This window comes from Erpetoichthys calabaricus, chromosome 2, assembly GCF_900747795.2.
Source record: "Erpetoichthys calabaricus chromosome 2, fErpCal1.3, whole genome shotgun sequence".
Classification (NCBI taxonomy): Eukaryota; Metazoa; Chordata; class Cladistia; order Polypteriformes; family Polypteridae; genus Erpetoichthys; species Erpetoichthys calabaricus.
Genome location: NC_041395.2, coordinates 1,832,725 through 1,858,598, shown reverse-complemented (window position 1 = coordinate 1,858,598; position 25,874 = coordinate 1,832,725). Strand labels below are relative to the sequence as shown.

Here is a 25,874-nt window from a genome sequence, read left to right as displayed (position 1 = left end):
TGTCTGTCTGTCTGTCTGTCTGTCTGTCTGTCTGTCTGTCTATGAATGATATCTTCTCTTTGTTTCCTCTACTACTCTGGACATTCACTGAGAGACAATGAGTAGGCCCACTAATTAAGCTCTAAGTCCTACCCGTATCCTGGCCTGAGCCTTTTAATACTGACGAGCCACCCAATGGAGGTCATCAGATCTGAACGTCTGACTGATTGAAGAACACTGGGCTCTCAGACAAAACAAACCATGTGCATCCTCACTTGTACAGTATATGGTTACTTATTTCTCTTTCCAGTATTATTATTATTAAAGTTTTGCTTTATTGCTGACCCAACCATTTGCATCTGTATCTGACTAATTCTTCACACTCCGCATTTTTGGATTGATCAGTATTATTGAGTGTGTTTAACTGAGAATTATCACATTTTTTAACACTGAATAATGGACATTTATCAGTAATTATTTTCAATTACCCTAGGTTATTGTCTATAAGCCGGACTCATGTATAAGCCGGAGACCAAAAATCATACGAATTTTTAAAATAAAATCGTATCATAGATAAGCCGGACTCATGGATAAGCCGAACGTACTATAACCTATAACTAATAGAAGGGAGGGAGGTCAGTGGTCTCACTCGCACCCATTTAATTTCTTTAAGGGGGGAGAGAGTGTGAGATATTGGCGTCTCTCTCACTCCCCGCATGGCGCGGTTGGAGCGGCCGGAGCGCGTTCTTTCTGCTCTGGGCGTCGCCGAGTCAACACGCGCGCGTAGCGGTCATTTAAATTGTGATTTTATATGTAAGCATATTTAAATATATATTGCGGGCAGGTCAGTGACATAATCAGTGCGACTCCAGGCTGTGCAGGACATCAGGTCACCAGTATAATGTTATACAAACTTCTTGACTACAGTGATCCCTCGCTATATCGCACTTCGCCTTTCGCGGCTTCACTCTATCGCGGATTTTATATGTAAGCATATTTAAATATATATCGCGGATTTTTTGCTGGTTCGCGGATTTCTGCAGACAATGGGTCTTTTAATTTCTGGTACATGCTTCCTCAGTTGGTTTGCCCAGGTGATTTCATACAAGGGACGCTATTGGCAGATGGCTGAGAAGCTACCCAACTTACTTTTCTCTGTCTCTCTTGCGCTGACTTTCTCTGATCCTGATGTAGGGGGATTGAGCAGGGGGGCTGTTCGCACACCTAGACGATACGGATGCTCGTCTAAAAATGCTGAAAGATTATCTTCACGTTGCTATCTTTTGTAAAGCTGATTCCTGAAAAGACATGCTGCACGGTGCTTTGCATACTTAAAAGCCCGAAGGGCACATATTGATTTTTGACTGAAAAACAAACTCTGTCTCTCTCTCTCTCTATCTCTCTCTCTCTCTCTCTCTCTCTCTCTGCTCCTGACGGAGGGGGTGTGAGCTGCCGCCTTCAACAGCTTTGTGCCGCGGTGCTTCGCATACTTAAAAGCCAAACAGCCCTATTGATTTGTTTGCTAGAGATTGTTTTCTCTATCTATGTGACATTCTGTGCTCCTGACACACACACCTTTGAAGAGGAAGATATGTTTGCATTCTTTTAATTGTGAGACAGAACTGTCATCTCTGTCTTGTCATGGAGCACAGTTTAAACTTTTGAAAAAGAGACAAATGTTTGTTTGCAGTGTTTGAATAACGTTCCTGTCTCTGTACAACCTCCTGTGTTTCTGCGCAAATCTGTGACCCAAGCATGACAATATAAAAATAACCATATAAACATATGGTTTCTACTTCGCGGATTTTCTTATTTCGCGGGTGGCTCTGGAACGCAACCCCCGCGATGGAGGAGGGATTACTGTATAAGTCGGACTTATGTATAAGCCGATATTCTATTTTTTCATTTTCACAACTTTTTTCCTTAGATAAGCCGCGGCTTATAGACAAGAACTTAGGGTAATAAAATACATTTTGTCCTTTACTAAGTAAATAACATCCCCCAACCCTTTTTCATTCCCCAACCCTGAGCCCCAGGTGAACATTTGCCACTACGCTACCAGAAATAGTAAAAAAAAAATAATAATAATATTAGCAAATATGTCTAGCAAAACACTGAACTACTTACATGCTCACCTGCCTACCTATCTACCATATTTAATATTGAAGATCCTGTTTTTTCTGTTTATTTTTATCAATTATATCAATAATGAACTCCAAAATTATGGACATGTGTAGCTCCCCCTTCGATGGGAGTGATGGCGTAGAGTGTAGAGACAATTGAGGAGCAATGGAACAAGTTTTAAAACAGTTTACATATAATGTAGGACAGGCAGATACCTAAATATGGAACTAGTGTGAAATTAAAACAATTCCACAGTAGGTAAATAAGAAGATAAAAATGAACTTGTAAGCCAAAAAAGCACAAATGAATGAGGTGTATAAGACTGATAACTCCAACGTGAGTCATAGGACATAGAGTATCAGAGCAGAGTGTAAAAATTCTCAGAGATAAACTGAGATAAGCTTTTAAGTGCAGAGACAGTTGAGAAGATTTAAAAGTGTTTTACAGATAATGCAGGATAAGCGCATCCTAAAAACTGCAATTAGTAGATACTTTTATAAAACTTTCTAGTGGGTTAATGGAGAGTTGAACAAGAAGCTGCAAAGGAAAAAAGAGATGAATGAGACGTACCTGTATAAAATTAATAACTTAAAGTGAATTGCAGTGTGTATGAGAACATGAAAGCAAACATTAAGAAGGGTATTAGGGAGCTTAAATAACAATTAGAGAGGAATATAGCAGATAATGCGAAAGACAACTCAAAGAGATTCTTTCAGTAGTTTAGTAGTAATAATAATAATAATAATAATACATTTTACTTATATAGCGCCTTTCCCATGCTCAAGGCACAGAATATAAGAAGAACGTCAGCGTATACAGTATATAGCGTTGTACAAACCAGATAAATAAATAAAGAAGATTACAACAGTGAATTCAGAGAACAAGCCTAACAGACAACATAACTGATGGTCTCGCACACACACACACACACAGGTTACATGAGCATCTTGACAGAGAAGTAAACTGAGAGAAAGGTAATAAAGTCAAGTAGAGCTAAAAGACAAACTGAACAGAGGATTTTTAAAAGAATTCATGGAGTCAGCTGACCTGATTAATGTCGGTAGGTCATTCCAGAGTCTGGGCACTATACAGCTGAAGGCCCTGCTGTCACCCATGGAGTGTAGATTAGTGAGGGGCACAACAAGATTGTCAGAATCAGAGGACCTTAGTGGGCAGACAGGCACATAGTGATGGAGAAGGTCACCGATGTACAGTAGTTTGGCGTGAGGTTATTTAAGGCTTTGTAGGTTATTAGTAGGATTTTATATTCGATTCTGTAAGACACAGGGAGCCAGTGAAGGCAAAGCAGGATGGGTGTGATGTGCTCGCTGCTGCTGGTTCGAGTAAGGACTCTACAGCTGAGTTTGAATAAGCTGGAGCTGTGATATAAGATTAGAAGGGGCACCTGCCAGTAGGGAATTACAATAATCGATGTGTGATAAAAGCAGGGACAAGTTTCTCAGCATTAGAGAAGGAGAGGAAGGAGCGAACACGTGATATGTTATGGAGGTGAAAGTAAGAAAGTTTCTTAATGTGATTTATGTGGGCGGAATAAGAAAGGGAGGAATCAAAAATGACACCAAGATTCTTTACAGTAGAGGCAGGTCTGATGAGATCACTGCCAAGATGGACTGGGAAGGAGCTCATTTTATGAAGTTGCATTTTAGTCCCAATTTGCAGGAGTTCAGTTTTGTTGCAATTTAATTTTAAAGAGTTCTGCTCCATCCAGGTTTTAATTTCACTAAGGCAGGTTGTGAGCTGAGAAAGCTCTGATGAAGTTCCACTTTTAACATTGAAGTAGAGTTCAGTATCATCGGTATAAAAATGATAACCCAGTCCATAGCTGCGGATAATATGGCCAAGGGGAAGCATATAAATACAGAAAAGCAGAGGACCGAGGACAGAGCCCTGAGGAACTTCTTGTGTGACTGGCGCTGAGCTGGACCTGATGTTGCCAAGACTAACAAACTCTTGCCCTATCACTCAGATAGGACTTGAACCACTGGAGGGCAGTGCCAGAGATACCCAGCATGTTCTCCGTTCTGGACAGTAGAATGTCACGTCTGACCTGAGTGTCAAATGCTGCACTGAGGTCTAACAGAATTAATATGCTAGTTTGTCCAGAGTCTGCTGCCATAAGCAAATCATTGGTTACCCGTAGCAGAGCAGTTTCACAGCTGTGCTGCGCCCTGACACTCGACTGAAAGGGTCCATCAAATTATTAGAGGTTAGGTAAATGGTGAGTTGGGAAGCTACCACACGCTCGAACTTTTGACAGGAAAGGTAAGTGGGAAATAGGCCGGAAATTGTTAAGATTGTCAGCATCAAAGCCAGACTTTAACATTGGGGTTACAGAAGAGATTTTAAAAGTGAGCGGCACAGAGCCAGTGTCAAGGGATGAGTTTATTATTGTTGTAACAGTCAGGATTATGGCATGAAGGCAGGATTTAAGTAGTGTGCTGGGGATGGGGTCCAGTACACAAGTAGTCGGCCTCATCTTATAAAGCAGGTCATTAACAAACGCAGATGTGACTGGTGAGAACTTAGAGAAGGAGCTGGATGGAGTGGGAAAACAGGGAGAGATATAAACAGATGATGTATTTATGTTAGTTGAATTATTTAGATCTTTAATTTTGTTATGGAAAAAGTGGAGGAATTCCTCACAGACTTCAGTAGAAGAGGTAGTTGGGCCAGATGCGGGTTCAAGTAGTTTATTAACTACAGAGAACAAAACCCTTGGGTTATCGTGGCCACTTTCTATTATTCTGCCATAATGGGTGTTCTTGGCAGAAGTTAGTGCTTCTCTGTAAGCTCTTTGGTGGTCAGAGAAAGCCTGGATGTGCACGGTGAGGCCAGACTTATGTGACATTCTCTCAAGGCGTTGACCAGCTGCTTTCATAGATCACAATTCTGAGTTATACCAAGGAGCTGAACGTTTAAAGGAAACCTCCTTATTTTTTTAAGGAGCTGTTTTATCTAATGCTGAATGAAGGGCTGAGTTATAGTGGTGAACAAAACTATCTAGTGTTGATGGAATAGGTGCAGACAATAAAAGATCAGAAATGGATCCAGAAAGGACAGAGGGACAGATATTTTTAAGGTTTCTGTAAGAGATTTGTCGTTTACAGGTGAGAGGAGGGAAAGGCAGTGAAACAGCGAAAAATACTGCTTTATGGTCAGAGAGTCCCAAATCAGTGCTGTAAATGTGGGCAACAGATAGTCCAGGAGTGCAGATCAGGTCCAGTATATGACCACCAGTGTGGGGGGTGACTTAGGGGGGTTGAAATCAACATGTTGTGTCAAGTCAAAACAGTCCAGTAAGGATAAGAATTCATTTCTCAGTTTAGATGTGGGGATGTCAATATGGATGTTGAAATCACCAAGGAGGATAATTCTCTGAGAGTAAGAGCTTAGGTGGGTCAAAAGTTCAATCAGATCGGATAAGAAGGAGTGCATTGTATTTTGGGGGACGATAAAGAACAATGAGTGAGACAGGACCTGATACCGTTATTAGTTTAAGAGCCAGGCACTCAAAAGACAATGGACAGTCAATTGGGATTCATTTGATGTTTAACTCCACTCTGCCAATTACTGCAAGTCCTCCGCCTTGTCTTTTGCTGCGAGGCTCTGTGTGGAAAGTTTGGTTTTTGCCAAGTCTCCATTAGACACAGAATATCAAGTTTGGTGTCAGTGATGAGTTCTGACAGCACCAATGCTTTGCGATTAAGAGACCTCGAGTTAAACAGTACAATATTAGTTAATGAGGCTTCTTTTTGCACAGAGCCGTGGCTGGAGTTTATTTTCACATACTGTAAATTTGGCACACTGATACTTCTATTTCCAGGGCCATGAGAAGGTTGGCTTATTCCTGAGCAAATGCTGCCGGTGGACTTTTCATTTGCAGCCCGTTGGAGGCGGTGACCTGACCCGCGATGTACATATTTCGGGCGCTGCAAAATACCGACGTCTTTTAGGATGTTCCAGTCAGACCATTTGCTCTGGACAAACTGTTTAATAAGAAGGAGTTTGTCATGAGAATATTTTAACATGATACTGAGTGATACTTATCTGATAGCAGTGGAGAATCACCACAGCGGAGCAGAGCCGGTGAGACAGGTGGGGTGCGTTGGCGCAGATGAGCGGCGATAGCAAAGCAGCAGAAAGCATAGCAGGAGGAGGAACAAGGATTTGGATGTTCCAGTACACAGCCACAAACAGTAACGCTTGGTAATTTCAGGCGTGATCACCCCGGAGCCATAAGCCATAGTACAGTCAAGGAGGAGATGAAGTGCATTAGAAATAGTAAAATGGAATTAAAAGATTAAGACAGTGAAGTAGCAGATGCTCTAAACTTGCATTTTTATATGGTCTTCACATGTGAGGAATTGGATAACTTCCCAGCAGTAACAGGGACTACTAGGGAGTGTGGAAGATGATCTGGACACAGACAGGCAGACACGTTCAACTCACCCAACACACGTTTATTCCAGTACTCCATATTTACAAGTGCAACACAAACCCCTCAAGTCCCCAAAAGTCTAGGCCCTACAACAATGCCTCTTCTTCCTTCAGGCCACCTCCTTGCCTCTCCAAGACCTTGTCTTTCTCCTCACCCGACTCCAGCCCCTGAATGGAGGGAGGCGGCCCCTTTTATGACTACCTGGATGTGCTCCAGGTGTCTCCCAACAATCTTCTGCCGGCACTCCACAGTGTGGCAGAAGTGCCGGCTGCGCACCCAGAAGCACTCCAGGTGTCCCCGATCCTCTTCCCCCCAGCACTTCCGGGTGTGGTGGAAGTGCTGAGGTCCAGAGCTCCCAAGGCATTGGGGCGCCCCCTGGAGGTGACCACGGGCCCCCTACAGGGTTGAGCTTCAAAGCGTCCCCATAGCCACCAGGGCAGTCGCCCCCACGTGGTCTGGAAGAGGCGTGAGCCCTCATCCGGTCCCCCAGGGCGTCCCAGCCGGGTTGCCTCCCAGCCACCTGTGATAGGAAGTACTGAGGGATTTGAAAATTGTAGAAGGGGGAAGTGCTGCTCAGATTAAAAAGGCTGAAATCAAACAAATCACCAGGACCAGATCATATTTATTACAGAGTGCTAAAAGAGGTTAGCAAATCCTTAACACATTTTTAGGAAGTCACTGTACACTGGGGAAATTCCAAAGGACTGGAAAATGGCAAATATTATCCCTTCACTTTAAAAGGGTGACAAAGCAGATCCAAGCCACTATAGGCAAGCAAGCTTAATGTGCATCACAGGTACATTAATGGAAAGAATTATTAAGGAAAAGATTGAGCTGCACATGTTAAGTACAGGAATTTTTATGAACAGTCAGCATGGATTCAGAAGAGGAAGATCGTGTTTTACTAACATGCTGGAATTCAATGAGGTAGCAACAAAAGGATACAATCAAAGTGGAGCAGATGATATTATTTATCTGGACTTTCAGAAAGCATTTGATAAGGTGCCACATGAGAGGGTGGGCATCAAACTAAAAGAAGTGGCAGTTCAGGGTGATGTTTTTAGATGGGTGCAGAATTGGCTCAAACACAGGAAGCAGAGGGTGATGGTGAGAGGAACCTCATCAGAACTGGCTGATGTTAAGAGTGGTGACCAGCAACGGGCAATACAGGGACTGCTGATATTTTTAATATATAGGGTGGTCCAGATCTAACTATGCAACTTTTAATGCAATGCAATAATTGCATAGTTAAATGTATATAAATGATTTGAATAAGAATATAAATGTTAGATTTGAATACACAATGAAAGGTCTGAAAATTGAGAGTACATCTTATGAGATCTATTTAGGAGTTGAAGTGGACTTGACACTATCAACCTCCAGACAGTGTTGAGAAGCCATTAAGAAGGCTAACAGAATGTCAGGTTATATAGCGCCTTGATGTGTGGAGTACAAGTCACAGGAGGTTCTGCTCAAGCTTTATAACACACTGGTGAGGCCTCATCTGGAGTCCTGTGTGCAGTTTTTGTCTCCAGGCTACAAAAAGGACATAGCAGCACAAGAGAAGGTCCAGAGAAGAGCGACTAGGCTCATTCGAGCTACAGGGGATAACTTATGAGGAAAGATTTAAAAAGCCGAGCCTTTACAGTTTTAACAAAAGAAGATTAAGAGGAGACCTGACTGATGTGCTTAAAATTATGAAGGGAATTAGTGCAGTGGATCAAGACGGTGAGTTTAAAATGAGTTCATCAAGAACACAGTTGGAAACTTGTTGAGGGTAAATTTCACACAAACATTAGGAAGTTTTTCTTCACTCGGAGAGCCACAGACAAATGGAATACGTGAAAAGTAGTGTTTATGTGTATAGACCATGCAGAGCCGTTTTCCACAAGCCAACTCTGTCTGCTTTATTCAGACTGTTCATGCCAAACAGTCAACGGCCAACAGGACTCACTGTCTGTTTATATAGTATCTTCCACTAGGTGGCAGTATAACCCCCCCACTGGAATGCCCTGATTTAAGCAATAAAACACAGGCAGGAGAAAGCGTCAATCGTTATTCTTTATCTAAATCTCCGAAGAGGCAAAAAGGATCATATCAGTGTTTTTGCAAAGGAAAAAGTGTCCTCTGCGCTCTATTTATTCAATCCATTGATTAGGTGACTATTCTTTAAAAGGAATTCATTACAAATTCAGAAAACTTTTAACATGATTGGTTACACCCAGTTGCTAACAGGACATGGCAGATGTTGATACCTTAGATGACCACAATTTGATTGATAGTCAACAACAACAAAAATATTTATTTATATAGCACATTTTCATACAAAAATTAGCTCAAAGTGCTTTACATAATGAAGAAAAGAAAAATAAAAGACAAAATACAAAATTAAAATAAGACAACATTAGTTAACATAGAAAAGGAGTAAGGTCCGATGGCCAGGATGGGCAGAAAAAACAAAAAAAAACTCCAGAGAGCTGGAGAAAAAAAATAAAATCTGTAGGGGTTCCAGGCCACGAGACCGCCCAGTCCCCTCTGGGCATTCTACTTAACATAAATGAAATAGTCCTCTTTGTATTTAGGGTTCTCACGGAGTCACTTGATGCTGATGGTCATACAGACTTCTGGCTTTTAATCCATCCATCATTGTTGGAACATCATGGTACATAGAGTAGATGGTGGTGGCGCACGCCACCACCAAAAGGACACCGGAAAAGGAAACAGAAGAGAGAGTAGGGGTTAGTACAGATTTTAGAGCCACCATGAATAGTTATTATAATGAATTGGATATACAGAGTATCAGGATTAAATTACAGTGAAGTTATGAGAAGGCCATGTTAAAATAATGTGTTTTCAGCAGTTTTTTAAAGTGCTCCACTGTATTAGCCTGGCGAATTCCTACTGGCAGGCTATTCCAGATTTTAGGTGCATAACAGCAGAAGGTTGCCTGCCTCACCACTTCTTTTAAGTTTTGCTCTTGGAATTCTAAGGAGACACTCAGTTGAGGATCTGAGGTTGCAATTTGGAATATAGGGTGTCAGACATTCCGCTATATAAAATGGGCTGAGATTATTTAAGGCTTTATAAACCATAAGCAAAATTTTAAAGTCAATTCTGAATGACACAGGTAACCTGTGTAGTGACATCAAAACTGGAGAGATGTGCTCGGATTTTCTTTTCCTGGCTAGGATTCTAGCAGCTGCATTCTGCACTAGTTGCAAACAATTTATGTCTTTTTTGGGTAGTCCTGAGAGGAGTGCGTTACAATAATCTAGTCGACTGAAAACAAACGCGTGAACTAATTTCTCTGCATCTTTCAATGATATAAGGGGTCTAACTTTTGCTATGTTTCTTAAGTGAAAAAATGCTGTCCTAGTGATCTGATTAATATGCGATTTAAAATTTAGATTACAGTCAACAGTTACCCCTAAGCTTTTAACCTCCATTTTGACTTTTAATCCTAATGCATCCAGTTTATTTCTAATAGCCTCATTGTATCCATTATTGCCAATCACTAAGATTTCGGTTTTCTCTTTATTTAACTTGAGAAAGTTACTATTCATCCATTCTGAGATACAGGTTAGACATTGTGTTAGTGAATCAAGAGATTTGGGGTCATCAGGTGCAATTGATAAATACAATTGTGTGTCATCAGCATAGCTGTGGTAGCTCACGTTGTGCCCTGACATAATCTGACCTAACGGAAGCATGTAGATTGAGAAGAGCAGCGGACCCAGGATAGAGCCTTGTGGACCACCATATAGGATATCAGGGGTCTTTGAGTTGTAATTACCACAACTAACAAAGAATTTTCTCCCTGCCAGGTAGGATTCAAACCAACTTAAGACACTGCCCGAGAGGCCCACCCACTGACAAAGGTGATTTCTGTTTCCTTTTCCGGTGTCCTATTGGTGGTGGCTTGTGCCACCACCATCTACCCAAAGCACCATGATGTTCCAACAATGATGGATGGATTAAAAGCCAGAAGTCTGTATAACCATCAGCATCAAGTGACTCCGTGAGAACCCTAACTACAAAGAGGACTATTTCATTTATGTTAGGTAGAATGCCCAAAGGGGACTGGGCGGTCTCGTGGCCTGGAACCCCTACAGATTTTATTTTTTTCTCCAGCCTTCTGGAGTTTTTTTTTGTTTTTTCTGTCCACCCTGGCCATCGGACCTTACTCCTTTTTATGTTAACTAAGGTTGTCTTATTTTAATTTCTTATTTGTCTTTTATTCTTCTTTTCTTCATTATGTAAAGCACTTTGAGCTACTTTTTGTATGAAAATGTGCTATATAAATAAATGTTGTTGTTGTTGTTGTTGTATTTCTAAGAATATTATGATCAATGGTGTCAAATGCGGCACTCAGATCTAAGAGGATGAGAACAGATAAATGGCCTCTGTCTGCATTTACCCGCAAGTCATTTACTACTTTAACGAGTGCAGTTTCTGTGCTGTGATTTGTTCTAAAACCTGACTGAAATTTATCAAGAATAGCAGGTTTATTAAGGTGCTCATTTAACTGCATAATGACTGCCTTCTCTAGAATTTTACTGAAGAAAGGCAGGTTAGAGATGGGTCTAAAATTTTCAAGAGCAGAGGGGTCGAGGTTATTTTTCTTGAGTAGGGGCTTAACTACCGCAGTCTTAAGACAGTCTGGGAAGACCCCCGTATCTAATGACGAATTTACTATGTCAAGAATATTATCAATTAGCACGCCTGATACTTCTTTGAAAAAATTTGTTGGTATTGGGTCAAGGGCACAGGTGGAGGGCTTCATTTGAGAAATTATTTTATGTAAATCAGGTAAATCTATCCTAATGAAGGAGTTTAACTTGTTTATTATGGAGTACTGGGGTTTAGGAGGATCCTTAGTGTTGGGGAGATATACTATGTTATTTCTAATATCATTAATTTTTTGATTGAAAAATACAGCGATAGCCTCACAGGTTTTACTGGAAGTACTTAGGAGGCATTCCTTTGAGTTACCTGGTTTAACAGACGATCAATCATCGAGAATAAGACTCTGGGATTACTAGCATTGTTATTTATAATCTTAGAGAAATAGCAGCGCCTCTCAAGACAGACTGTGTTATTGTATTCTGTTATTTTAACTTTTAATATTTCATAGTAGATAGTTAGTTTAGTCTTCCTCCATTTACGCTCAGCTCTACGGCATGTTCTCTTTAAATCAGACACTCTTTGGGTCTTCCATGGTATAACAATGCTATAAGATTTTTTAACTGTCTTTTCAGATGCAACTAAGTCAACAGCAGCCCTCACTTCAGTATTAAATCTTTCCACCTTACTATTTACAGTATCCTCGCTATTGTAGTTGGCACTATAAACGGACTGATTGGTTAGAATGTTTGTAAGTTTTAAAGCTGCTGATGAGTCAAAGAAGCGTTTTTTAACAATATGCTTCTCATGAGTGTTTTCTATCATTATTTCTATGTTAAAAAGTAGAAGAAAATGGTCTGATAGACCTGTATCAATGACCTGTTTTATATCAACTTTTAGTCCTTTAGTAATTACTAAGTCTAACGTATGACCTGCTTTATGTGTAGGCTGATTAACGAGCTGTCTCAAATCAAAAGAGTCCAGGAGGTTCATAAATTCTTTTACTTTTTGGTCACACTGATTATCTATATGAAAATTAAAGTCACCAACTATTAAGAGTGTGTCATAGGTCGTAATTAAGATTGACATTAAGTCAGAGAATTCCTCAAAAAAAGACGCGTTGAATTTTGGAGGTCTATACACGGATAATACTAGAACGTGAGAATCTCCATGGATAACAATGGCGAGATACTCAAAGGACTTGAATTTACCAAAACTGACATCTTTACATTTTAACCAGCTTGAGTAAATGTTTGCCAAGCCACCACCTTTCTTTCCTTGACGATCTACACGAGTAAAACTGTAATCCGGAGGCGCAGATTCGATTAAAACAGCTGCGCCATCTGAGCTAAGCCACGTTTCACTTGGCTTTCAGTGCAATAAAATCTATTTTTTTATCACTAATAAGATCGTTGATAAAAAACGTCTTGTTAGTTAAAGCTCTTATATTTAATAGTGCCATATTTAATGTTTCGGAGGGGCAGAGTTGAGTACTATGTGCGTTTTTGATATTTGGAACAGGAACTAAGTTATTTTTATTAGCGCTGTTCTGTGTGTATTTTTTGTTTAATCTATAATCTGTTTCTGTAGTTTTAATACATTGTTCATCTAAAGTAGTAACTTTAATTAAATTATTGGTGTTTATGCCATACTGCCTAGATTTTCTATGTGCATCGAGATTGGTTATTAGAGTATTTATGTTGTGCACTTTTACGGAAGATTTTATTAAACAATTATCATGTCCTAGCACAGCAGTAGCATTTCGGAAGGGGTTAAGAGCAGAGATAGATAGTCAAGACAAACGAATTACCTTAGATTTGTTTTCGGAGAGGACTGTTCGGATGCAGGCCATCTTGCTTGAAAAAACGCGGTCTTTCCCAAAAGAGGTCCCAGTTGTTGATGAACCCGATGTTTTGATTCTTGCAGAAGCCCTGCAGCCAGTTGTTTAATCCTAGCAGACGACTGTAGTACTCGTTTGATCGTCTGACGAGAGGGAGTGGACCCGAGATGAAGATCTTTGCTGATGGGGTCCTCTCCTTTGTGTCTTTAATTAATGCTGTGAAGTCAGGTTTGAGGATCTCCGACTGTCGGTGCCTTATGTTGTTTACGCCAGCATGCAAAACAATCGCTCCAACTGCCCTGTTCTTGTGCTTCTCGTAGATTGCCGGCGCACGTCTCATCACATCTTGGACACGAGCACCGGGAAAACAAGAAACAAAAGATTTTCTATTAGGGCATGTGATATTGAGGTTTCTAACAATAGAATAACCTACCACGATTACATCACCAGGAGCTGAAGGCGAACTGGGGACACTTAGAGGGTCGAACCGTTTCTGAGTTACGATGCTTGCCTGTGCCGATGGAGGTGTTCTGGCCTTGAACCTCCGCCTGCATAGCTGAAATACGCCGAGGTCATCATCGGTGTCGCTCCTACGAGGCGCGGGGGTGAAGTTGACTTGAGCGGCACAACGCGGGGTTGATGTTACGCCAATAACAGATGGCGAGGACGGTTTATCCAACAGCCGAGCCTTCAGATCTCTAAGGTATCTTCGTCTGGACAGGAGTTTCTGAATCTGTTCGTCGAGTGCCTGGAGTTCCTCTACTACGACTGCAATGCGATTGCAACTGTCGGCCATTGTCTGCTTCTGCTTCCACTTCCGCTTCGTGCCCTAGGAAGAATGAGAGAGAGTCCTGTTTATTTAGGATGTACGTGACTTTTTAAATGTATTATTTTTATTCTTATTTTAGGAGATGTGTGAATTTCACAAAGAAGAGAAAAGAACAATGGCCTATATATATATTATGATCCAGCTGGGTACAAAACAGGAAACAGTATTATAGAAGAAAGGTTATATTATAAATATAGCACTTCTCTACATAGATACATTTTATCATAGTGAATAATAAAATAACAGTGTCAGCTTTTAAGCATAAGCTCAGAAGGATATGAGACTAAGACAGATGCCAGGTGCACACATAGAGCAGGGTTCAAATTCAACTCTTACATTAGGAACATCCGTAACTACACATGGTTGGAGTAGTGTGTCAGTCACCGGGAGGGATGTTTTCAGCCTGCGGGACATCAGCTGTTTGCTGGGCTGCTGTCCATGCCCATAGTTGGCGTGTTTCTTCAGAGCAAATCGCTTTCAACGGGTCATCACCTGCACAGTTCGCTCATCTCCAAAGGTTTTTAACAATTTTCACCACTGATTCCACTTTGCCATTAGCTTTAGGGTACCTTGGGGATGAAGTAACGTGCTGGAAACCCCATTCCCGAGCAAACTTAGAGAACATAGTGCAAGTAAATTGTGGACCTATGTCCGTAATGACTCAGCCAGGCTTGCCGTACCTGGTCAATTGAGCCTTGCATCTCTTAATGATGGTGTCTGCTGATAGGTCAGGCAATAGTTCAACTTCCCAGAAGTCTGAGTAGTGATCAACGAGCAGCAGAAAGTCCTTTCCTGTGTAGTTAAATATGTCCATACTCAGAATTTGCCTTGGACGTGTGGGGAGTGGATGTGATACCATGGTCTCTATCTGCTGTTCATGTGTGTATTTGTTGCACATGGTGCACTGTCCTGCATAGTCTTTAATCTTCCCATGCATATTTGGCCAAAACAGTGTCCCGCACGCCTGTCTAAAGCAGGCTTCACCACCTATGTGGCTCCAATGTATGCGCCATAGCATCTCTGTATGTAGTTGCTTTGTAATAATTACACACTGGCCTTTGAAAAGTACCCTGTCCTGTAGACTGATTTTGTCGCGGTAGGCCCAATACTCCCTAATGGCCACGGGTGTTTCCACCTTCATGTCGGGCAATCCGTCAGCACTACTGACTTTAGGATTTGGAGGTGTTCATCACATTCGGTGGACTCTTTGATTCATGACAGACACTGGCATGTGACATTCAAGTAGTCAGCCTGGTTTATGTCCTCTATATCATTCTGTTCATTGTACGTGCTGCACATGTGGTGTGTGTGTTCCATGAGAGCGTATCGTGGCTCTGCTCAGCGTGTCTCTCACATACGTAATCGGGCCCAGTTTAGAGGTTACTTCCAGAGCGTAGTTTTGGAGTGAGAGTAGCATAATTTGAAGTTGTATTGGGGCACTAAGCAGAGGTTTATTAAAGATTGCAACTAGCGGTTTGTGGTCAGTTTCAACAGTGATCTCCCCCACACCATACAGATAGCTATGAAAATGGTGGCAGGCAAACACAATGCTTAAACATTCCTTCTCAATCTGAGCGTAATTCTGCTCGGTTGTGGTGAGAGCTCTGGAAGCAAATGCTACAGGCTGTCCTTCCTGTAGTAGGCAGCAGCTGAGGCCATTCTGACTGGAGTCACTCTGTACTGTGATGAGCTTGTTAACATCGTAATATCAATTAGGCGCTTGACCTCGTCCATGGCTTTCTTGTGCTTTGGCAGCCTGCAGTGCCACTGCGTGTCTTTATCCAGGAGCCTGCACAATGACTCGCACACCTCTGAGAAGCGGGGCATGAATTTCGACAGGTATGTAAGTAGAGAAAAGCCAAGCAAAATGACACCTTTTATTGGCTAACTAAAAAGATTACAATATGCAAGCTTTCGAGGCAACTCAGGCCCCTTCTTTATGCAAGATGTAATCAGGTATGTAATGAATCCGATGAGCCTTTGTAAACCCTTTGTATTGGTTGGAGCAGGCATGTCTTTTATAGCCCTTACCTTCTCTGGATCTAGCCTGTGACCCTCTGCTGAGCGTATGTGTCCATGAAAATGAACTTCATTCAGTTTAAACTGCAGCTTGTTGATGCTCAGTCTCAGCGTTATTTCTCTGCAGCACTCCTTTAGGGCAATTATATTGGCTTTGGGGTCACGAGTGTCTTCCTCCAGAATCTCTGAAACCCACTATAAGTATATCATCTGCAATCAGCTCGACACCATGCAGGCCAGCTAATAATTCATGTTGTTTTCTTTGGTACACCTCAGGAGCTACTGACACGCCAAAGGGTAGCTTGAGCCAGCGTATTCACCCCCATGGTGTCCAGAAAATTGTAAGGAGGCTGCTATCGTTGTCCAATTTAATTTGTAGGAAGGCATCCACCAATGAAAAAAGATGGGCTTTGGGCAGTTTATAAAGGATGTCTTCAAGTATTAGCATTATATAGTGGGACCTTTTCAGAGCTTTGTTCAATGCCTTTGGATCAGTGCAGATTCAGATTTTGCCAGCTTTTTTTACTATGACCATGTTGCCTATCCATTCTGTGGGGTCAGTCACTGGGGCTAGATGGCCATCTCGTATGTGTTTGTCCAGTTAGTCTTTGACAGCTGTCCTGAGGGCAACTGGAACATTGTGTGGTGAGCATTGCACTGGTGTGACAGTCCGATCCAGGTCAAAGTAATAATAATAATAACAATAATACATTTTATTTATATAGCGCCTTTCCCATGCTCAAGGTACTTCACAGAGTTTAAGAAGGAACGTCAGGGTATACAGTATATAGCATTGTACTAAACCAGATAAATAAATAAAAAAGATTAAGATAGTAAATTCAGAGAAAAAGCCTAACAGATAACATAATTGATGGTCTCACACACACACACACAGAGCATACATGAGCAAAATTAAAATAATTGATGCGGGATGTGATGAAAGCAGGGACAAGTTTCTCAGTGTTAGAAAAGGAGAGGAAGGAGCGAACACGGGATATGTTACGGAGGTGAAAGTAAGAAAGTTTCTTAATGTGATTTATGTGGGCGGAATAGGAGAGGGAGGAATCAAAAATGACACCAAGATTCTTTACAGCAGCGGCAGGTCTGATAAGATCACTGCCAAGATGGACTGGGAAGGAGCTCATTTTATTAAGTTGCACTTTAGACCCAATCTGCAGGAGTTCAGTTTTGTTGCAATTTAATTTTAAAGAGTTCTTCTCCATCCTGGTATTAATTTCACTCTTCCCCAGGGAGAGATTCAATGGAATTCCTGAATATGTCCCGGTATCTGGTGGTAAGTTTGTGTTCGGTCAGCGTCTCTGTGATATGGCCTTCTAAATTATGATGTTCTTCCAGTATCGTGATGTGCATCAATCCCAAATGCTCACATGTTGAACCTTATAGGAGCAGATTTTGATTCTACTATTGATTGAACTATTTCAAATTCTAGCCTGTGACTATGTCCCTTTATCATGCATTCGGTGCAGAAAAGGCCCACTGACTTCATCACGTACCACAAACACAGTTTCAGTCTCGTCTGGCTAGGAATTTGCTTAAGTTTATCCTGTAGACTCATGACTTTGCATGTTGCTCCCGAGTCCAGCTGGCAACATTCTCAGGTGCTGTGGAGCTGTAGGTTGTGTATATGTGTCCATCAGCATCATCATCCTCCTCCTGTTCAAGCTCGGCTTGGGTGTCTACCATATGCAGCAGATGCTGGTCTCGTTTCGCTTTAAGGCACACCATCGCAAAGTGGTTGAGAGTTCCGCAGAGTCGGCAAACCTTGCTCAAAGCTGAACATGTGGCTCTTCCCCAGTTGTGTGCGCTGCCACAGTACTTCCGGGGTTGCTCTGAAGTCGTGACTTGGTGGACTTGAGTGTGCCTTGTTGTGCTGGCTTTCGGACGTCAGTGCCATTAATTATTTCTTCCGCTTTGGCCTGTGTTAGCGCCTTCATTTGCAAATCTGTTTGCTCTGCAGCTCGGCAGATGTCGATAACAGATGCCAAAGTAAGTTCCTGTTCTTTTAGGAAGCGGCATCTCATGCTTTCATCAGCAATACCTAACACCAGCCTGTCTCTAATCAGTTCATTTTTCAACTGTTCATAATCACACATTACAGCTTTCTCCCTTAGTTTAGTTACAAATACGTCTTTTGTCTCACCTTCCTCTTGCATAAAGGATCCAAAGACAAAGCGTTCGAATATGACATTCTTTGTCGGTTTGAAATGCACCTCAAGGGCAGTCAAGATGGTGGTGGAATCTTTTTGCTGTTCCTCCGTCAAGTGCAGATTGTTTCGGTAGACATGTCGGCACTAACTACCCATTACATGTCTGAGGATGGCTCCTTGTATATCTGCAGGTTTCTCATGCAGTCCAGTGGCTAACATAAAATCCTGAAATTCTGCTTTAAAGATCTCCCAGTTCGTAGCCAAGTCGCCGGACATCTTCATCTTGGCTGGAGGTGGTATGACATTTGTGTATGTACTGTAGTTGCTTGGTTATAAAGTATTTTTCAGCTGGATATGTAGTTGATTTGTCCTAAAATTGGCGCGGTTGCGGTTCACACTTCTGACACCATGTTTATGTGTGTAGACCACGCGGAGCCGTTTTCCACAAGTCAGCTCTGTCTGCTTTATTCAAACTGTCCATGTCAGTCAACCGCCAACAGGACTCACTGTCTGTTTATATAGTGTGTGCCACTAGGTGGAAGCATAACCCCTTAACAAGACGTGTGGTGAACAGGAGGACTTTAGGGACCTTCAGAACTTGAATATTTTGGAGGAATTAAGTGGATAGGACTTGTTAGGCTGAGTGGCCTGTTCTAAAGTTCTAATTGGTTGTCAGAAAAAGAAGAAAGCTTTTTGAAATAAACTTCCAGACATATCTTAAGACACTATTAATATCATTGTATTTATATGCTTATTGATATCTTTGTCTAACCCTGGATATGTGTGACCACAAGACTGATAAAAGCTGCTCTTCAGTACAATGATGGCCATTAGAAGAAAAGCACTAAAGTCATAGAAGACATTCATTCTGGAGACAAAACAGTCATCTCTCAACACACAACACCTCAGAACCTACAAAATAGAAATCATAGAGCGCCATACATAAAAAAGTTATAATCTGTTGTATTTTAATGTGTAATTTTGTTAAGGACTCTTCCATTTTTCCATTTTACTTATTTCCTTATTTATTTTTTCTTTGTTATTGTACTTCTTTGTCTTACTTTTTGTAAAGCACTTTCAGCTCACACTTGTATATGAAAATGTACCATAGAAGTAAATGTGATGCTCTCATCATTTTTTTTTCTTCTAGTTTACTAGATGGCTTCAATGATTATTCATTTTGGTGGATGTGTCGTTTGTTTAAAGACTACAAAGGCGTGAATGGAGACAACAGCCTTCCACAGCTCATCTCTTTATTTGCACCATTTCCGAACAAGGTGCCTCTCCCAGACATTGATAATGAAGAGTATTCATTTTACTTCAGTTTCCTGAGTCAATGTCACCCAGACAAAGTCGCCGTTCCACAGCACAAAGAGACTTATCAAGATTTTCGGCGATGTATATTCAACAGTCTTTGGGAGGCTGTAAGGTATGTTGGTTTACTGATCAGTCGAGTTTCAGCAGATTGTAAATAGTGATGGACACCTCTGACATAATCCTAGAGATGCAGTGATTGAGAAGATATTTCCTTATCTTTGTGCCAGGCTCTTACTTTTACTATTGACATGTTTTTCATTCTTTTGTTATTGTCCTTTGTTTCTTAATTGTTTTTCTCTTTCACAGCTTTATCTACATTTAATTTCTTCTGTCTCCTCTGTGATGTTTTATTATTTCCTTGTGTCCACCATACTGATTAATTCTGTTTGTTTATCTGTTTATGGAGAAGGTGAAAACCTCCAAGGCTCTTCCAGTTCTCCTCTTCATTGTCTTCCTTTCTTATTCTTGTTCTTCATATCTGAACATCATGGGGTGCTGATGTCCACTGTTAGACCCCTTTGATGATGAGCAGGTCTTATTTTTTTGTTCCTGGTCAAAGAGATGCAGAGTGATGGTGCAGTAACTGCACGTGGAGATATCAGAAATTAAAATATTTTGACTGCCACTTGGAGGAGATGTTTCAATTGAATTCAGTTCCATGAAATTCTATGTACTTTTGTATTGTACTCTTCATTGAGCACAGACTCAGAGTGCTGTAACAAATTTACAGCTAAAATAAAATTACAAACATTAAAATTACAAAATGCACACATGACAATGACGGACTGACACTCGTCAAATACTGATTAGGGTAAACACACCATAAAACAAAGCAAATTGAAATTATTTAACATAATCAGTCATAACAGACAAAGTCTGACCCGGTGTCAGTATTTGACTCATTTCTGTTTTTGACCACATCTTGACTCCTGGATACTTTTAGAATCCAACATGTCCTGCTAGCCTGCGTGATTCTTGGGTCTTTGTTAATTCAGTCACTCCTGGAAGTTTTATCAGTTTCTATCCTGCCACTTAATGTTGTCTTGAGATTAGCTCACTGTCAGTACCTCCATTATCTTACATTTCTATTGATTTATTTGACTGACTCCTTTTGCCAAAGCACCTTAAAACATTTGAGATGTAACTGGTTCCATTTCTTTTGGTTTTCCCATTAGTGCATTGACAGGCTAAGATGTCTGTACTGGCATTTGAACTCACATCCTCAGAAATCCAAAGCCCCAGTCACTACGCCACACTGCCTGCCTGTTATCTCGATCATCTTGGTTTCCATTGGCTTCAGAAACACACGTCACTTACTGACTGGAGAACTCCACTTGAGCACATATTGCATGGAGTCCATGGTGCTTGACGACGTGTATTTGGTTTCTGATTGGCCCATCTTTACAGATTTGCCACTTAAACACTCTTCTTGAGATTTATTCTGAATTTTCAGATGTATTTCAAAATGCAGCTCCCGCCTCATTGACCACATCATTGATTTATTTACTTCCAGAACCTCCTTGTCTAAGGGTCGCTGTTATCTCCTGTCTTGTTCTGAGCTGAAGGCTATCAATGCTTATATTTGATTAAATTTGGAGAATGGTTTTATTAGACCATCAGGCAGTCCTGTTTCTTTTTTATTGTCTCCAAAAAAACTTGTATGGATTTTCAGGAATGTAATTAGATTACAGTAAAGAATAACGAGCTCTTCCTCTGATTTCTTCCATTCTTGAACTAATGACAGGTTTCACTGCATTTACTAAACTTAACTTACATATTGCTTATTCAGTGTTTATGAGCGAGGGGATAAGTGGAAGTCTGCTTTCAACACGTCAGCGATGTACACAGTCATGCTGTAAGGTTTGGCTAATCCACCGACACTATTTCTGTCTTTTTAATGAAAGCTTTTGTGATTTTTTGGTTCATTCAGTGTTGGTATACACCAGTGATATCTTAATCCTTGCTATTGATTCCATATCTCATGCAGTTCATTTAAAGGAGATTTTCTCACATCTTTGTACATCTTCTATAATGGCTGCTATTACTTTACTTCATTTTACTATCACTCACTAAGAGGGGTACCAACACATTTTGAGGTCCAGCAGGACTTCGATAAGCTAAAGACTTGATTCACGTCTGTCACCATTTTAACATTTATCATTCCAATGGAGGTAGATGTGTTTAGTGTCAGTATGGAGGATTTGTTATCACAGCACTTTGAGGTTATGTTCAAATTGTATCCATGTGCTTACTTTTTGAAAAACCTCTGTGCTTCTCAGCAGAACTATGATGTGGAGGATCGTGAAATGTCAGCTATTAAATTAGCTTTACAAGAGTGCTGACATCGGCTCTTGAGTTTATTTATTTTTATCCATCCATCCATCCATTTTCCAACCCGCTGAATGTGAACACAGGGTCACAGGGGTCTGCTGGAGCCAATCCCAGCCAACACAGGGCACAAGGCAGGGAACCAATCCCGGGCAGGGTGCTAACCCTCCGCAGGACACACACAAACACACCAAGCATACACTAGGGCCAATTTAGAATTGCCAATCCACCTAACCTGCATGTCTTTGGACTATGGGAGGAAACCCACGCAGACACGGGGAGAACATGCAAACTCCACGCAGGGAGGGCCCGGGAAGCAAACCCGGGTCCCCAGGTCTCCTAACTGCGAGGCAGCAGCGCTACCCACTGCGCCACCGTGCCGCCTTATTTATTTCTGTACTCCTTAAGAATCTTAGTTACTTGAAATCTGCCAAGTGACTTAAGTCTAGACAAGCTCTCTGGTCCTTGTTTATAAGTCAGTTTAACATTTTAATTCGATGTGCTGATCACAGTCTGAAAGCAGATGCACTTTCCAGATTGAATGAGCCTGACGTGATGGTGTTTGAACCCAAATGTATCTGACCACCTTACAAATGTTTAGGAGCAACAGTCACAGAATTGCCGGAAAAACTCTGAGCGTCCCTTCAGTTGTGGTGGTCCAATCCTCCTCCACCTCATGAGACACCTGATGAAGAGCCATTTGTTCCTGATCCAGCTATTTGTACAGTTTCAGGTGGAGTCCTTTATCACCCTTTTTGGGTCACCCTGGTATTTTTAAAGTTTTACAATTTATACAACAATATTTCAGGTGGCTGAATTTAGCTCAAGATGTTAAAGTCTCTGTGAGGGTATGTGACACTTGTTGTCATTTTAAACATTTGTTTATTCCATTTGCCCCTGCCACACGGTCTTAAGAGGATATAATGGTGGATTTCATAACTGATCTGCCAGTCTCTAAGGGTCATACTACCATTTTGTCATTGTGAATTGTTTTAAAAGAGCATTCATTTTATTCCCGCGTTCCCTTCCTTCCACAAACAAATTCATGGAAATTTTTATTTGACATTTCTTTAAATTCCACAATGTTATGATGTCCAGTCTTTCTGATCGGGGTCTCCAGTTGATGTGTTTATTCCAGGAGGGGTTTGGTAACAAGGCGGGTATCCAAGTTAAACTTACCGCCAGTCATCACCCGGAGTTTAACCTCCTTGGTGTTCCATTTTATTCCAAAAACACTTGGAAAAAGAATTGCATTTTTTGTGGCATAAAAAGTTACATTTTTATTAACTTTCAAAAGTATAAGATTCAGATAACAATAGTAATGATAAATAAAAATATAAGAAGAAATGAACAATAATAACAAAAATAATAATAACAGTAATAATAATACTACTAATGATACAAAAACAGCATATAATCTCAAAATGAGTCCTTTGTGTAGTAAATCTTAAAGTACGGTGAAACACTCGATCCAACGTCACAGTTTGGCAGATAATCACGGGTTTCTTTCCAATTGATCAGTTTTTGAACAGCACACTGCACAGGTATGAGTTGGATTCTGTTTTATTTTTTCTGCTAGAGGTATAAAATCAATAAAATGTCTACCAATAAGACACTCTGGACTGATCCACGATGTGCGGTAGTGTGGATGGTGGATGTGCTGCAATGCCTGCGTGTAAAGTGTGCATGATAGTCAGTTTCACCAGCTTTTTATTTGTATAAGATGAATGAATTCCTAATGCACTGTTCCACCAGGTGACAAAATATCTTTTTCTAGTATTACTTTTGAGAGACTGTAGCTGCATTATGTACAGTGTTAAGAAAACAAACAACTTCTTTAACAGGTTTGACCACCCTAACCCACTCTCACCTCGGAGTACTGCACCCTCCACCCATCCTTCTTCTGATACCAGCATAGGAGAGAGTTTCCCCCCACCCACAATTACAACAGCCCAGGTGAGCAGAGAGCTGAGGAGACTTTGTGCCAGCAAAGCAGCGGGTCCAGATGGAGTATCGCCACGACTGCTGAAGGCCTTTGCGTTGGAGCTGGGGAGTCCTCTACAGCACATCTTCAACCTGAGCCTGGAACAGGGGAGAGTCCTGAGGCTTTGGAAAACATCTTGCATCACCCCAGTCCCAAAGGTATCACGTCCTAGTGAGCTGAATGATTTCAGGCCTGTCACCCTAATGTCACATGTGATGAAGACAATGGAGAGGCTGCTGCTTCACCACCTGAGGCCACAGGCCCACCACGCCCTCGACCCTCTGCAGTTTGCATACCAGGAGAAGTTAGGAGTGGGGGATGCCATCTTCTATATGCTACACCGATCACTCTCCCACTTGGACAGAGGCAGTGGTGCTGTAAGAATTATGTTTCTAGACTTCTCTAGCACCTTCAACACAATCCAACCTCTGCTCCTTAGGGACAAGCTGACAGAGATGGGAGTAGAGTCATACCTGGTGGCATGGATCGTGGACTATCTTAAAGACAAACCTCGGTATGTGCATCTCAGGAACTGCAGGTCTGACATTGTGGTCAGCAGCACAGGAGCGCCACAGGGGACTGTACTTTCACCGGTCCTGTTCAGCCATCGGACTTCCAATACAACTCGGAGTCCTGCCACATGCAAAAGTTCGCTGATGATACTGCTATCGTGGGCTGCATCAGGAGTGGGCAGGAGGAGGAGTATAGGGACCTAATCAAGGACTTTGTTAAATGGTGTGATTCAAACCACCGATACCTGAACACCAGCAAAACCAAGGAGCTGGTGGTGGATTTTAGGAGGACCAGACTCCTCATGGACCCTGTGATCATCAGAGGTGACTGTGTGCAGAGGGTGCAGACCTATAAATACCTGGGAGTGCAGCTGGATGATAAATTAGACTGGACTGCCAATACTAATGCTCTGTGTAAGAAAGTACAGAGCAGACTATACTTCCTTAGAAGGCTGGTGTCCTTCAGCATCTGCAATAAGATGCTGCAGATGTTCTATCAGACGGTTGTGGCAAGCGCCTTCTTCTACATGGTGGTGTGCTGGGGAGGCAGCATAAAGAAGAAGGATGCCTCACGCCTGGACAAACTGGTGAGGAAGGCAGGCTCTATTGTTGGCATGGAGCTGGACAGTTTGACATCTGTGGCAGAGCGACGGGCACTGAGCAGACTCCTGTCAATCATGGAGAATCCACTGCATCCACTGAACAGGATCATCTCCAGACAGAGGAGCAGCTTCAGCGACAGACTGCTGTCACCGTCCTGCTCCACTGACAGACTGAGAAGATCGTTCCTCCATCACACTATGCGACTCTTCAGTTCCACCGGGGGGGTAAACGTTAACATTATACAAAGTTATTGTCTGTTATACCTGCATTGTTATCACTCTTTAATTTAATATTGTCTTTATCAGTATGCTGCTGCTGGAGTATGGGAATTTCCCCTTCACATTAATAAAGTATCTATCTATATCTATATCTATATCTATATCTATATCTATATCTATATCTATATCTATATCTATATCTATCCCTTTTGCACCTTACTGTATTTAGCTCTGCCAAAGTCTTCAGGTGTGTCATGATGGTGGTGACACTCTGTTCCATATGCGCCAGTCTTTCTTTGCAGTAAGATGTCAAATAGCTCTGGAGAAGTATAAAACTGTCCATGGTAACACAGTAACATTGATCCAACAGAGCATCAATCAAAGTCGGCACAAATGACGTAGCAACACCGTACTGATCGTATTTCAGATCAGACATTGTCCCTTTCTCAGTGTATAGGACCAAATTCCAGATATATCCCATTTTAGATTCACAAAGCTCGTAAAACGTTATACCAAATATTGCTCTCTTTGTCGTGATGTACTGTATCCATGACAGTCTGCCCTTCTAAGCCATGAGACTTTCATCAATGCTAACTTCACAGTCTGAAATGTAAACGCTCTAAAATTTTACTACAAGCACCTGGTATGTCTCCCATGTTTTCTTCATTTTGGGGGCTGGAGGGGTATTTTCATCATCATTGTTGGTAAAGTGCAGATATTCCATAATTAGTGGAAAACTGCACTCAGATGTAATACAATACAATTTATTTTTGTACAGTCCAAACTCACACAAGAAGTGCCGCAATGGGCTTTAACAGGCCCTGCCTCTTGACAGCCCCCCAGCCCTGACTCTCTAAGAAGACAAGAAAAA

General features: G+C 41.5%; 1 protein-coding gene across 1 annotated transcript in view; it reads left to right on the top strand.

The window, feature by feature from the left end:
• The window catches only part of LOC114643014 (uncharacterized), a gene marked incomplete at its 3' end in the record, with an annotated part of 1,911,439 nt that overhangs the window by 63,286 nt on the left and 1,822,279 nt on the right, over window positions 1-25,874 (top strand). The window contains exon 4 of the mRNA XM_051923912.1: window positions 19,192-19,393. Coding sequence (XP_051779872.1) covers window positions 19,192-19,393 — 202 coding nt within the window. The remainder of the gene's footprint in view (window positions 1-19,191; window positions 19,394-25,874) is intronic.